Source organism: Microtus ochrogaster, chromosome X, assembly GCF_000317375.1.
Source record: "Microtus ochrogaster isolate Prairie Vole_2 chromosome X, MicOch1.0, whole genome shotgun sequence".
Lineage (NCBI taxonomy): Eukaryota > Metazoa > Chordata > Mammalia > Rodentia > Cricetidae > Microtus > Microtus ochrogaster.
In genome coordinates, this window is record NC_022026.1 from 42,149,858 (window position 1) to 42,165,448 (window position 15,591).

Genomic DNA, 15,591 nt, shown 5'->3' on the forward strand with positions numbered 1-15,591 from the left:
GATGTGTTTGAGGATTACCTATCTATATGAAATACATCACTGTGCATCTAGAAAACCTAACTAACATAACTATAAGTGTGACAAATATGGGTGACTATTAACCTGTAAATTTAATAACCTATAAAGTTTAAACACTAAAGCTTCACATTATAAAAATAAACAATCTGTAAACAGATAAACAGTATAAGGACAATGACCTTGAAATTGTAACAATATATAAAAATATTTTAATCAGAGGTAAAACTGCATAGTGCAATACGACAAAATATCCTTAATTTGCATCAATATAAAAATATCCTAAACAGAAGTAGAAGCATGTATACATTATGACAAAAATAATCTTATATTTATATCAATGCATATGTATGGAATAATATTTCTTTCCCTTTTCCTGATCAAAGAGAAGTCATTGTTACTTTGATTTAGGTCTCCTTACTCAAATAATCAACATTTCTGTTACGATTATCATTGGGCTACAAGAATTTTCTCTACACAATCAAAATCCTGTTTCCTGAGTCATTTCAAATAACGTTCATTGAACTTAACTATAACTGATGCTCTTTTAATTTTTTTATTAAAGTACATCAGTTTCTCGAAATTATGGCATGTTTGAATTCCTTATATTTAAACTCAATACTTGCTAGGTTTCTTTTAAAGATTCCTTGGAGTTTCAGTAGATTTTTTCCTTTTTTCATACTGACAAAATGAAAACACACTGTGCATGTATACATTAGAAACTATCTCAAAAGGTCAAAGATGTTGCTCAGCTATAGAACATTTATTTAGTATATGCAAGTTCCTGGATTCAAGCCTGCATCATTGCCAAATCAAAAGCAATAACCAATGAAAACCAGCCCAAGATGTGGAAACAAAGAGCCAGTTACTGTCAAGCCTATTGGGGTAGTAATGGACTCAACTGGTGGTCCCCAAATAAAGTCTCCCAAGGACTTGCAATCAGGTGATTATGGAGTCAGACCTACTGCAGCTTGACACAGGTCTGATAATTCTTCCCAAATGGCTAGCTACCATTGGACTGAGAGACTAGCTGGATCTATCAAGCCTTAGCAAACCTAGGGTCATTTCCCTGAGGCTCGACTTTCTGCTAGCACAGCATTGAGGAAAACCAGCATTTCTTACATGGTGAATGGCTCCCAATGATAGAAAATCTCAGTCTGAGCATGCCAAGATATGAGGCTTTTCTCTTAGTCTAGATACTCACTGAATGACTTTTGGAATCATCAAAGCAAGCTAGATTTAAGCAAAAGGAAATAAGTCTCTTATCAACTGTAGAGTTGACAAAAATAAGAAAGAAATCTGCAACCACCTTTAATTGTGCATATGTACTTTTCATAACCCAGGCTACCTTTGAATTGTTATGTACCTGAGGATGAACATGATCTTCTGATTCTCTTGCCTCTACCACTGAATTACAGGCATGCATCACCGTACAGGTGTATGCAGTGCAAGAGAACAAATCCAAATCTTTTTTAATACTAGGTAAGCATTCTACCAACTAAGCTACATGTCCAACCTGGCATAAAACTGGGCATGGTGTTTCTTTCTGGGCATAGTAGATCTTTTCAGTAATATCATCACTGGGGAGGTCAAGGCAGGTAGATCGGAAGTTCAAGGTCATCCTTGGCACACAGCAAGTTTGAGGCAAACAGGAACAATGTGAGTCACCAACGCCACACCATGATCCAGCATTTCATTCGTATTATCTGTTCCGTGAAATAAGCTGCGCCTGGAGCTTCTGACTTCTATTTCTAGCACAAACCTGGTTTTAATCTGCACAAATAGTATGCTGGAACTGTCTCCTTCCTCCATTCTCAGAATAGAGCCTGAAGTTTCTATACCCAGTACTACCTATAGGAATTTTCTCATAAAGATTATGCAGAATGTAACCTTTTTGGATTCTTACCGTTCGAAAAAGCTTGGCTTTCCCCTTGTGTAACTGATAATTTCACTGTGTATAGGGTTCTAGAATTAACAATCACATGAATGCCATTGCCCCAGCATCTATTTGCATCAGTTTGATGAGTTATTTTTATTCTACTAGTATTCTCCATCCTCACCAAAAAGATACTCAATAGTCGCAGTTTTGCAAAATTGTTTTGAAGTCTAGAATTTCCAGTCATTCTTTCTACCTGCTTTTCCCTTGGAAGTGTGTGTCTTTCTTTAATTCTCAATTGTTTTCCTTCTGTTCCATTTATTTGTTTAGTTATGTTGCTGTCTTACCATTGTCTGTTTTTTCAATGAATAAAAAATCATGAGTTATTCATAGGTGTTGATTCAGAGCAAAGAGGTAGGTTATTTTCATGAAATCCTCTTTTGCATGTAGAGTTGTGCTCTGAAACTTTTATGATCCTTAGTTATGGTGTGGCCATGGCCGGTATTGATATCAAGCTAGGACCATCATATAGACTTACATAAACAGATACATGGGTGACTCTATTCATGTCTCTCCTTCAGGGGGTCTCTGTGCACATTGTGATGCTAGTGTGACATAGCGGTAGCATGCATTCTTCATCAGTTTCTGTGTTTATACCTATCGCTATTGTCAGATCCTGGCAGCTGCTTTGGCTCTTGCTTTTATAAAAATAGTCATCAGAGACACAGCTGGAATATTCTGAGTCACCTTCCCTACCACATGCTTATCCCTCTCTCCCCCAAAATCAACACACTTGGTTTTGATTTTATGATACCTCTAGTTATTTGTGTAATCCCCATTAAGTTATGTGCTCGTCTGTTGTGTGATTTTTTTTAACTGCATTTTCTTTACTTTTGCATACTTTTAATTCCGGAACAAATAAAACAAACAAAAAAAAACACGATACACAATACCCAACCCTGCTATTCTGTGGGAGGGGATTTTCCTGCCTTAAGGCACAAGACAGGGTAAGAGATCCTCTAGCAGGAGCAGAGAGCCAGGTAGGTCAGGGCCAGTCAAGGCTGCTAGGGGAGCACAGGGAAACTATACAGAGGACATGGTCTTCCCAGGGCATCTCTAATCTACTTCTCCCATGTGAGAGGCATCTTCATCACCCTCAAGTGGGGGGATCTCATCAGGAACAGCCGCACTGGGCTCCTCTGCTGTCACCTCATCTTCATCAATGCCCAGGCCTAGTTTGATCATGCGGTAGATGCGGTTGGAGTGGGTCTGGGGATCCTCAAGTGAGAAGCCAGAGGAGAGCAGAGCAGTTTCAAACAGCAGCACCACTAGGTCCTTAACAACTTTGTCATTCTTGTCAGCCTCAGCCTTCTGCCTCAAGGTCTCCACAATGGGGTGGTCAGGGTTGATCTCTAGGTGCTTTTTGGCCATCATGTAACCCATTGTAGAGTTGTCTCGAAGTGCCTGGGCCTTCATGATCCTCTCCATACTGGCTGTCCAGCCATAGGTGCTTGTCACAATGCAGCAGGGTGAAGACACAAGCCTATTGGAGATTGTCACCTTCTCAACCTTCTTATCCAAGATCTCCTTCATGAGCTTGCAGAGATTCTCAAACTTTGCCTTGCTCTCCTCCATCTTCTTCTTCTCTTCCTCATCCTCTGGTAGCTCCAGGCCCTCCTTAGTCACAGAGACCAGGCTCTTTCCATCAAACTCCTTGAGCTGCTGCACGCAGTACTCGTCAATAGGCTCAGTCATGTACACCACCTCAAAGCCCTGCTTCCGCACACGTTCCACAAAGGCAGAATTGGCCACCTGCTCTTTGCTCTCACCAGTGATATAGTAGATGGACTTCTGTGTCTCCTTCATGTGAGACACATATTCTGATAAGGAGGTCATCTCATCTCCAGACTGAGAGGTGTGATAGCAGAGCAGCTCAGAGAGGCGCCGGCGGTTAGTAGAATCTTCATGGATCCCAAGCTTTAAATTCTTGGAGAAGGCCTCATAGAATTTCTTGTAGTTCTCTTTGTCTTCAGCCAACTCAGAGAAGAGCTCCAGGCACTTCTTCACGATGTTCTTGAGGATGACTTTCAGGATCTTGCTCTGCTGCAGCATCTCTCGGGAGATGTTCAAGGGCAGATCCTCAGAGTCAACCACGCCACGGATGAAGTTGAGGTACTCAGGTATCAGCTCGTCACAGCTGTCCATGATGAACACACGGCGGACATAGAGTTTGATGTTGTTCTTCTTGTTGTTTTCAAAAAGGTCAAAGGGAGCTCGCCTAGGAATGAAGAGCAATGCTCTGAACTCCAGCTGACCTTCCACAGAGAAGTGCTTGACTGCCAAGTGGTCCTCCCAATCATTGATGAGACTCTTATAGAATTCACCATACTCCTCTTGAGTGATGTCACCAGGGTTTCTGGTCCAAATGGGCTTAGTCTTATTCAGCTCTTCCTGATCAATGTATTTCTCCTTAATCTTCTTTGTTTTCTTTTTCTTATCCTTGCCACTGTCATCCTCCTCATCCGATCCCATATCTTCAATCTTAGGCTTCTCCTCATCATCCTTATCTTCCTCCTCTTTCTCACCCTTCTCTTCCTCTGCCTCATCATCACTGATCTCCTTCTCTCGTTCCTTCTCCAGATATAGGGTGATGGGATAGCCTATGAACTGGGAGTGCTTCTTCACCACTTCCTTGACCCTCCTCTCCTCCAGGTATTCTGTCTGGTCTTCCTTGAGGTGAAGGATCACTTTGGTGCCCTGGCCAATGGGCTCACCGTGGTCGGAACGCACTGTGAAGGACCCACCAGCAGAGGACTCCCAGGCATACTGCTCATCGTCATTGTGCTTTGTGATCACAACCACTTTCTCCACCACTAGATAGGCTGAGTAGAACCCAACTCCAAACTGCCCAATCATAGAGATGTCTGCACCAGCCTGCAGAGCCTCCATGAAAGCCTTTGTGCCAGACTTAGCAATGGTTCCCAAGTTATTGATGAGGTCAGCCTTGGTCATGCCAATGCCTGTGTCCACCAAAGTCAGCGCGCGCTCCTGAGGGTTGGGGATGATGTCAATCTTCAGCTTTTTATCACTGTCCAACTTGGAAGGGTCTGTCAGGCTCTCATAGCGAATCTTGTCCAGGGCATCAGAAGCGTTGGAGATCAGCTCTCGAAGGAAAATTTCCTTGTTCGAATAGAAAATATTGATGATTAAGGACATGAGCTGAGCAATTTCTGCCTGGAAGGCAAAGGTCTCCACCTCTTCCTCTCCATGGTGCACTTCCTCAGGCATCTTGACAGAAAAGCCAAGTAGTAGCACAGAGCAGGGTGGGCACGGAGCGCATCCGACTCGCACGCCAAGCCTAGGCTGCGCGGGGGTGACTCAAGAGGTGTTGTATGATGTTTTAATGTTTTGGCTTTTTCGGCGACTCACCACCAAGCTCCCAAGTAAATCACACATGGAGGCTTATTTGTTATGAATGCCTAACCTTAGCTTGGCTTAGTTGGCTAAGCAACTTTTCTTAAATTATTCTGACTACCTTTTCCCTCTGGGCTTCTATTTTTCTCTATTTCTGTATACCTTTCTTTACTTCTTTCACCGTGGCTTGCTGTGTAGCTGTGTAGTTGGCCCTTAATGTTCTCCTCTTCTTCGTATCTTGCTCCCTCTCTTCCTTGTTTCACCTTCTATTTATCATCTCAGCCTGCCAGGCCTGCCTATCCTTGCTCCTGCCTTGCTATTTGCCTTCAAATCTTTATTAGGATCATCAGGTGTTTTAGACAGGCAAATAATCACAGCTTCACAGAGTTAAACAAGTGCATCATAAACAAAAGTCACACACCTTAAAATAATATTCCTCAACACTCATCTAATATGTACAGTGTACAATGCTTTTAAACATATTTGTGAAACTGTATGTAAGCAGACATATCCTTTCAATCATTGATTTTTTTGATGTAAGAATTTTTAATACTGTCTTTTTTCATTATATATAGCTATCCCCATTCTCCCTCCCTCCCCTCCTCCTGTCCCACCTTTTTCTCCCACCCCCACCCACTCCTCAGAAAGGGTAAGGCTTCCCATGGGAAGTCAACAAAGTTTGATACATCACTTCGAGGCAGGACCAAGGCCCTCCCCTCTATATCTAGGCTGATAAAAATATCCCTCCAAAGAGAATGTGCTCCTATACACTAACTCAGGCACTAGGGATGAGCCCCACTGCCAGTGGCCCCACAGACTTCCAAAGCCTTACAGCTGTCCCCCACATTCAGTGGGCCTAGTTTGGTCCTATGCAGACTCCCCCACTGTCAGTCCAGAGTCAGTAAGCTCTCACTAGCTCAGGTCAGCTATTTCAGGGGCTGTTCCGATCATGGTTTTGACCCCTTTGCTTATATCATCACTCCTCCCTCTCTTGGACTGGTCTCCAGAAGCTCAGCCCAGTGTTTCACTGTGGATCTCTGTATCTGATTCCACCAGTTGCTGGCTGAAGGTTCTATGTTGACAATTAAATTAGTCATCAATCTGATTACAGGCGAAGGTTCAATCATTGATTTTAGTATTTGATATTAGTTTATAATTTAACATTGGTCTATACTTTTTGATGAACATAGTTCACCAGTCATTGATTTTCACTGTTTCACAGTAGTGTATTGAAAAGGAAATTTATACTTTTCTTAGTGGATATTCAAGTTGTTTACAATTTTTTAGTGCTAAAGGACTGTAAAAAAAACAACAAAAAATGTTCTTGTATGTCCTGACATGTATCACTAGAATACCTGTCTAAGTTTGAAAGTCGAAAAGGAGCTCTTTGTCTGCTTTCTCAGTACTGATTACCCTCCATTGGATAGGGCTAACCAGCAACAGGGATTGCAAAAGCAAAATAACGCACAGAAGCAGGCTACATCAATCATGCTGGCTTTCCTTCTATTGATAGTCAGTTCCTTACTGTGTCCTTCTATGCAGGCTAACAAAGCAGACAGACTTTCTAAAAGAGATCCATTAGGAGAAGTAACCATGGATATAAGTTAATTGCTCTCACCAGGAAAAATTATATATAATTTATATATCTAATTAAACATTTAATTTATGTATTTTATATAGCATTCTTCTGTACTGACCCAAATCAAAGTGCTTTTAAATATGCATGTTCATATTTATATATTTTAAGTATATTTTATTATTGTTGGAGAATTTAATGAATATATATAATGTGTTTTGATCAAATTCACTTCTACTCTCTCTTCTCCAATTCCTACCTTTATTTTTAATTAATTTCGCTTAATATGTATAAGTGTTTTGCTTGCATGTAGAACTGAGTACCACATGCATGTGTGGTGCCCACAGAGGCCAGAAGATTGCATCAGATCCCCTGGAGCTGTAGTTACAAAGGAATATGAGCCACTGTGTTGATGCTGGGAATTGATCCTGGGTCTTCTGAAAGAATAGCCAATGCTACTTAACCACAATAGCTTTTAACCACTGAGCCATCTCTCCAGCCCCTTAACTCCTATTTTTATGAGAAAATGTTTTGTTATTTTCACAACATAGAAAAACATTTGCAGTGGAATTTTAATAAAATTCATAGGCACACCCAGGTAAATCAATAGACAAAGCTATGAGACGGGGAGAGAAAGGAAAGAAAAGGAACCTATTTATTCAAGAGTTGTATACATTATACAACTTCTAATGTATCTTAGAAAAAACAGTGCTGTTTTGTGCATGTATATTACTTATGGATCTCATTTCTACTATTTAATTTGTATGTCTACCATATTACTACTGAAAAAAAATTTGGTTCCATGCTTTTCTATGGACTCCATGGCCAAATTCTGGTTTCCAAATACTGTATATTATTTCATCATGTACCTCTGCCATCATTACTATTCCCCCAGTGATGAACAACTACATGACCTTCAACTTCCTCCTCCAAACAAAACTAAAGTGAATATACTCAATATAGTCCTCTTAAAAATTTTTGACAAACACCTACCCACCTACCCCACACACATACCACTTGACCAAAATGGCTTCACCTTATCTACATTCTCACAGGGCATTACTTCATATAATCTAACCAATAGTTCAATATTACCATTCATCCAGATTCTTCATCACTTTGCCTATTTGATACATTTCTATTTCTTCATTATTTGTAATGTATATCTTCTGATTACCAATAGGAACAATTACCTCTTTGTAGGGTAACAAACATTTATAAACAATATTTGGGAATTAAGGCATAGTTCTCTCCAAACTGCTTTCTGCCCTTTTTTTGGGCAAAGTATTTTTGGGGGGTGTTTACAGCAACCTTTCAGAGGGTCTTGATCTATCAAACCACATTAGTCTGGAAGGAATCTACAGGTTCTCATCCTCTGTGAAAACAAAAGAAGAACCTCTTTTCCAAAGCAACATATCCTTAGACCCGAATTTTGAAGACAAAATACCTTTAAAGTACATATGTTGATTTAGCATAGCAGCCCATACAATGAAATATCTCTCTGTACTTATCTTCTGCACAGTCAAAAGTTTAAAGAAAACACAGTCATATACATAATCCAGATTCTCTGTGTATATTTCAATTTTATGTGGCTTATTTTTCTTACTCTGTTACTTTTTCTACAAGTTTAATATTTTTATTATCTTTACTCCTTTAATCCATGACTGTCTGTACTCTTTTATATTACATTTACTGTCTCTTTACTCTTTTTCTTCTCTCTCCCCAGCCTACATACATTTTTTTAAACACACTGTGTCTCCTTTAGAGGTATTTTATGCCTGAATCTGCTCTATTGTGTATCTGAAATCCTTTTCTGTCCAAGAGCACTTCTTAAGATGTTAAACAGCATTACTAGGACTAAGGCTGCTTTGCCTTTTGGTCCCACCCAGTCCAACATGTCAGCGGTCTCTTCACTGCATCTGAGAGCCATTCTCTCCACCCTAGATCTAGGGTTGGTTCATAGCAGATCTGTGATGCCATTAAGCAAGTTGTAGCACTCTCCTCACAAACCCCATTTAAATACTCCATAGCCAGACCTCCCAAAAGAGTCAGATTTTATGCTAGCAGCATGGTCCAGGAAGCAGCCGTTTCGAAACTGTGCAGTATTTTTTTCTGTCACTGCTGAATAAGGAAGACCTTTCTAAAAAGAATGATGTCTCTGCTTGCTTCTAGCAAACAAAGCAAGAAGCTGCATTAAACTCTGTTTTTTCTGTCTAGAATTCCTTTTCAAACTTTCTCAGGTTTTTATGTGGATGTAGTTACCCACATTGGTGGATGTTTCTGTCATGCCTGGTCCTGTAATAAATACACAAAAACTATATTATTTGCAATACTGTTTGGTCAATAGCTTAAGTATATTTCTGACTTACTCTTAAATATCTTAAATTAACCCATTTTATATTTTACCATGAGGCTTGTGGCCTATCAGCAAGGTTCTAGCTGACTGCTTGTGTCTGTGTCCAGCAAGGCTCCATGGCTTCTCACTGACTCTGCCTACTCTCTCTCTCTCTCTCTCTCTCTCTCTCTCTCTATATATATATATATATATATATATATATATATATATATATATTTCAGCCTGGCTATATTCTGTTAAGCCATTGGCCAAAAACAGCTTCTTTATTATCCAATAAAAGCAACACATATACAGAAAGACTTCCCACACCAAGGTGTGAAGACTACACTTATCTGTGGGTATAAGGACAAATGTTTATAGACTGTTGTTAGGGATTATGATGGTTTAATATAATAGTGGTTATCCACTATCCTCCAGTATCCATGATGTCACTAGCACTGAGGAGTTGGCTAGGTTTCCAGCACCAGGAATGGTATCCTTCTTGTGGAGTTGGTCTTAAGTCTAAGTAAAGGGCCATTGGTTACTGCCAAGGTATATGTGCTACTGCTGCACACACAGGGTTATCATGTCATGCTTGTCATTTGTAATGGCTAGTTTTATGACAAGCTGACACAAGCTAGAGTCATCAGAGAAGGGAGTCTCTACTGATGAACTGCTTTTATAAGATCAGGCTGTAGGTAATCCTAAAAGGCATTTTCTTAATAGGTGATATATAGGAAAGAGCCAAGCACACTATGGTTGGTCCTATGCCTGGGCTGGTGTTATCAGGTCCTATAAGAAATCAGGCTGAGCAAGCCATAGTAAGCAAGGCAGTATGCAGCATTCCTCCATGGCCTCTGCATCAGCTCCTGCTTCCAGGTTCCTGTGCTGCTTGACTTCCTGTCCTGACTGTTTTGGATGATGAACTGTGATATGGAAGAGTAAGCTGCTTTTGTCATGGTGTGCCATCACAGCAACAGTAACCCTAAGACAGAAGTTGGTACCAAGAGTAAAAGGCATGACCATGTTGTTTTGAGGAGGATTGTGGAAGGACTTTGGAATTTGGCGTTACAAAAGCCATTGAGTGTTCAAAGTTTGATGAGATATTCTGTAGGAGCTTAAATGATAAGAATATTGTGAAGCGCCATGGAATTAGGCCATGCCAAGATACAGCATCACTGCCTGCTCTGCTGCGGGACCAGACCTCACCAAAACACAGTGTGGCCATGGTGACAGCACAGACCTCCATAAACTATCCAACCACCAGAATTTCAGCCTAAGTCTCACCTACACCTAGAGCAGTGAACACCAGAGACATGATACCACATTCACCTGGAGGAGTGACCACTGGAGCCATTGTCTCGTCTGCACCAAAAAGAGTGACCATCTGAGAGCCTTGGGCTCATCTACACCTAGAGAATCAATTGCTGGAGGCTTAGCCCTGCCTACACCTGAAGGTGTGTTCAACAGAGCAACAGCCTCCAGCCACACCAATTGAAGGAAGAGGGACCAGCCCCCCAAAGCACAGGCTCCACTCATACTGATTGGAGGAAGAGATGGAGAGACAACAAGGTAAGAATACACTAAACAACTCAAAAAGCAATAGAGCAACACCAGAAACTAGTGGCTCTACAGCAAGAAGACATGAATATCCTAACACAGATGAAGCAAAAGAAAATGACACTGAAAAAACTTTATGAAGATGATTGAAGAAGAAATGAAAAATTACCTTAAAGAAATGGAAGAAAAGACAAACAAAAAATTGGAAGAAATCAACAAATCCCTTAAAGACAACTAAGAAAAAGCAATCAAACAGGTAAAGGAAATGGTTCAAGATTTTAAAACTGAGAAGCAATAAATGAAACACAAACCTAGGGAACTCTGGAAACGGAAAATATGGGCAAATGATCAGGAACTACAGATGCAAGCATAAACAACAGAATGGGGGATAAATGAGCTCTCCTGAAAAAACTGGGGGTGAAGGAGGACAGTAAAGAGGAGGGGTTGGGAGATAAGAAGATGAGGGAACAAGATGGTCAAATTGGGGAGAGGGATGGAGTGGAAGAGCAATAAAAGAGATCTTGATAGAGAGAACCATTATGGGATTAGAGAGAAACTTAGTGCTAGGGGTATTTGCAAGAATCCACAAAAATGACCTCAGCTAAAACTCCTAGCAATAGTGGAGAGGGAGCCCGAACTTGCCTTCCCTTGTAATCAGCTTGATGAATAACCCCAACTATCATCATAGAGCCTTCATCCAACAGCTGACAGAAACAGATGCAGAGTTCCATAACTAAGCACCAGGCTGCACTCTGGGAATCCAACTGAAGAGATGGAGGAGGGAATATGTGAGCAAGGGAGATCAATCAAGATCATGATGGAGATATCTATAGTAACAACTGCACCAAGCTCATAGAAACTCATGAACTTTAGGCTGACAGCTGTGGAGCCTCCATGGGACAAAACTAGGCTCTCCATAAGTGAGAGACAGTGGTGAAGCTTGGACTATCTGTGAGGTTACTGGTAGTAGGATTGGGATCTATCCCTGGTGCATGAACTAATTTATTGGAGCCCATTTCCTATGGTGGGATGTCATGCTAGGCCTTAATGCAGGAGGGAGGGACTTGGTTCTCCCCAAATTAATGGACAACATTTTGTTGATTTCCCATGGGAGTCCTTACCCACTGGGAGGAGTGGATGGGGAGTAGGTTGGGGAGAGGCCGGGGGGGGGAGTGGAAGGGAGTGGTAGATGGAATGCAAGATGAAATTTTAAAAATGAAAATGAAAAATGTATTTTGATAAGGAAGTTACTACGCAAAGATATTTCTGCTCTTCCCCCTCAACTTTAGTGAAAGACTACTTTAGTGTACCCTCAAAGCCTCCCTATCACTTCTCTAACTGCTCCTTAATTACTTCGGCATCTATTCCTCTCCTGAAGCCTACACTTGACTCTTCTCAAGGATATCTGTCCTTTCCCCTTACCAAAAAGCTCACTGATTTTTTTTTCACGTTGACTTTCAAACATGCCTAGAGGTACTTGAGGCTCCTAGACAAATGCCCCCTCTCTTTCCACCTGCATGGAGCTTGGCTCTCTAAGGCCACTGGCATTACTTCATACTCATGAATGCCCCTCTGTCTTCAAAGATATATTTAAAAAATGAAAACAGAACAAGCACAAGCATGATGGTGCGCAACTGTAGTTCCAGCATTTGGGAAACTGAGGCAGGATGATCATGTTTTGGTGGCTAACCTGAGTTACCTAGTGTACTAAGATACCTAGGGACATAAAGCAAGGTCAAGGCTAGTCTACTTAGCAAGCCATTATTTTTTTATTTGTTTTTAAGCATTGGAGACTGAACTCAGAGCCTCACACGTGCTAGCGAGTTCCAACTGCAACACACAGGCTTGCTCTTGAAGAAACCAACAAACAAAACAAAAAATAAGACAAAAATAACACAGAACAAGATAAAAACCATATTCTAACACCACAGCTGAGTTTTTCTGAGCAGAAACATCCAATGAGAAGAGAACCACAAAGAAGAGAAACCAAGAACAACAGGGGAGAATGTCTTTCTGGGTTTGTTCATTGCTTTCATTATGCTATGTTATTTAAGATGCTTTTAAAGGTGACCTAGTGACATTTTCTGCATTACTGGTATAATTATAACATCTTATTTCCTATTTACTTTTATTGCACATCAGAAAACAATTATAAACTATCATCTTTCACTCATAATGTGATGATGTGACAAAAAAAAAGGGCCTGGTCTCCAGAGTTCCACAACTGACTTTCTGAGGACTGGGCAGTGGGCAGGTTCTGACACCTCACAAAGGGGCACCTCCAGCCTCCATCCTGGAGCCTCGCTATTGGTCAGGTTCTGTTTGTCTGGGTCACAAAGGTTGCTAGGTGCTGTGTGGAGAAAAGAGGAGAGACTCAGCTGCGGCCATCTATCTAGTCTGTGTTGTGCAGGAGTATAGTCTTGCTGTCAATGGCAGGATACCAGCTCTTTTCACCGTGGACCCCACTGGACGAGAATTTGCAATGGCTGCGGCACACAACACCTACCATTTCGTCCAAACACCCTTTTAGGAATTCTCCTTTCTTCCCACAGACCCCTTCTGACCTTGAAATCCAAAGGTGCTTTCATGAAGTTGCTGTTATCTTAGACAGCCGACGGGTGGTTCAAGCAGGGAGCCCACAGTCACCTGGCCTACCATCAGGGCACGAGACCACCATCAAGAAGAAAGTACTGATTAAGAGGCCCATGCCGATCTGCCTCGTTGGAGTGGATTCTGTCTTTGGCAGGTCTATTACAGTCCAGCCACCTAAGTGGACTGGAACCTTCAGGGTTTCAGACACATCGGCCTTCTCTAAAGTTGTCAGCAAGGAGCAACAATGGCCCACAGGACTCAAGGAGCCTCAGATTGAGATGACCGTGGCTATGTGCAAGCAGATGCTACGCTCGATCCTCCTCCTGTATGCGATATACAAAAAGTGCATCTTCGCCCTGCAGCACTCCCAGTAAGGTGCCCCCGTCCGACTCCTCCTGTACTTCACACCACACTCTATGGTATATACCTGGAGCCCATAAAGACCTGTCCATCGATCTGTAACATCGTGCTTGCTACTTTGCTCCTCAGTCGAGCTGTGACAATCGAGAAACTCCTCTCCCCACCTTTCTCTTCAGAATCAGGGCCAATGTGCCTGATCAAGAAAGAACATTTCGGCTAAACAGACATTTAAACGCTAAACTACCATTGCCATGGCCATGTGATGAAGAACAGTTAAACCACCCAAACCAACCAATCCAGTGTGAACATACTCAAGCCCCAAAGTTAACAAAGAGCCGGCGACAGAAAAGGGACAATAAAGAAGACAGGCATGGAATTTTCAGTGTACCAGAAGATGAAGTGATCAACAATCAAAATCTAGGTGTGGGTTAAGTGCTATTTTGAGATCAGCCTTCCATCACCAAACATACCCTAACTGTTCAACCCTAATACCAATGTGGACAACAATATTAACAAATATTAATCTTTACAGACTGGCAAGGATAAAATTGGTAGCATCTTTAAGACAGGACTTTTTAGTGGAAGACAGGAGAGTCCCCATTTCAGCTCCTAATGTTCAATCAAACCAATAAACTACAATTGCTTTATTTAAAAAGAGTTGAAAGTTTCTCATTTCAAACTGTAATTTAGTCCTAAATATAGAATTCTTATATAGCAAATAAGCAAAATGGTAGTTTCACCTTATTGTAACTGGATTCTTTTAAAATTGTGAGTTTGAAAATTGTCCTACAAAAGTTGCGTGTTCTCTAATTGGTGGCTCCCAGCTCCAGATCTTCAAATGTGAATATATTGCCTATAGTAACTACAGAAACCAGCAAAGTTCAATGCGGCCATTGCTAGAACAGGAGAGTTGAGGAGCAATAGAGAGGGGAATAGCAGGTTACAAGTGATCTGATCAGGGAAGTGGGAAAGGGGGTTCGTTAGGAAAGGGGAGGGAGGCAAATACAGAAGAAGGTTGGAAGAGGGCAAAGAGGAATGGTAGGGTACAGTGATCTGATAGCAGAAATGGGGAAAGAGGCTCTGTACGGAGAGTGAGGGAGGTAAATACAGAAGAAGAAGGGAGGAGGGTAAAGGGAAATAACAGGATTTAAGTAATCATGTGGGGGCAAGTTCCTTAGGGAAGGGGAGAGAGGTAGATATAAGAAGATGGGGGGATAAAATAGCCATATGGATGACTGAAAAGGCCATGAGAAATCATACTATGGGACCGCGAGGGGTGCACCCACACACTGAGACAATGGGGATGTTCTATCAGGAACCCACTAAGGCCAGCTGGCCTTGGTCTGAAAAAGCCTGGGATAAAACCAGACTCGCTGGATTGGGGTGAGTGTCTGACCCCGTGGCAGCAGCCTGGGACAGGGAATTCAGAAGTTCCCCATCCCCCTATCCTTCCTGGGCTCTCTGCAGGGCCTCTACTCCCTGCATACTGCATCTTTCTTCCTATCTCACCCACCATTCATCCAGAACCCTCCCCACTTCGGCCTCACTGTCCCCTTTTGACTCACAGCATCACACAGCCCAGCCTGTCTGGGCACTGGGTCAGAATCCTCAGGGCACCCAAGCGGGCAGGAGTTCCTTTGTTCCTATAGCCTGCCTGCGCCAAGCAAGGTAGGCTCTTTGTTTATGAGCTAAGCATCCAGCAAGGAGACCTGATCTTTCAGCGCCAGGGGAGCCAACATTGGGGAGAGCCATCACTGGGGAGAGCCAGCACTGGGAAGGTACATCAGTAGGCAAGGAGACCTGATCCGGTAAAAGAAGATCCATAAGGGAGCATTTGGAAGAAGAGATGGGCAGATGCCAATG

The 15,591-nt window shown here is 41.9% G+C and overlaps 1 protein-coding gene and 1 pseudogene across 1 annotated transcript; one reads left to right on the plus strand and one right to left on the minus strand.

The window, feature by feature from the left end:
* Nucleotides 1-2,768: 2,768 nt before the first annotated feature.
* LOC101982218 lies at nt 2,769-5,268 on the minus strand (annotated as a pseudogene).
* Nucleotides 5,269-13,205: 7,937 nt separating this feature from the next.
* LOC101982694 (FANCD2 opposite strand protein-like) lies at nt 13,206-13,742 on the plus strand. Its single transcript, XM_013350565.1, has one exon. It carries the CDS (start codon nt 13,206-13,208, stop codon nt 13,740-13,742), a length of 537 nt encoding a protein of 178 aa, XP_013206019.1.
* Nucleotides 13,743-15,591: the final 1,849 nt, after the last annotated feature.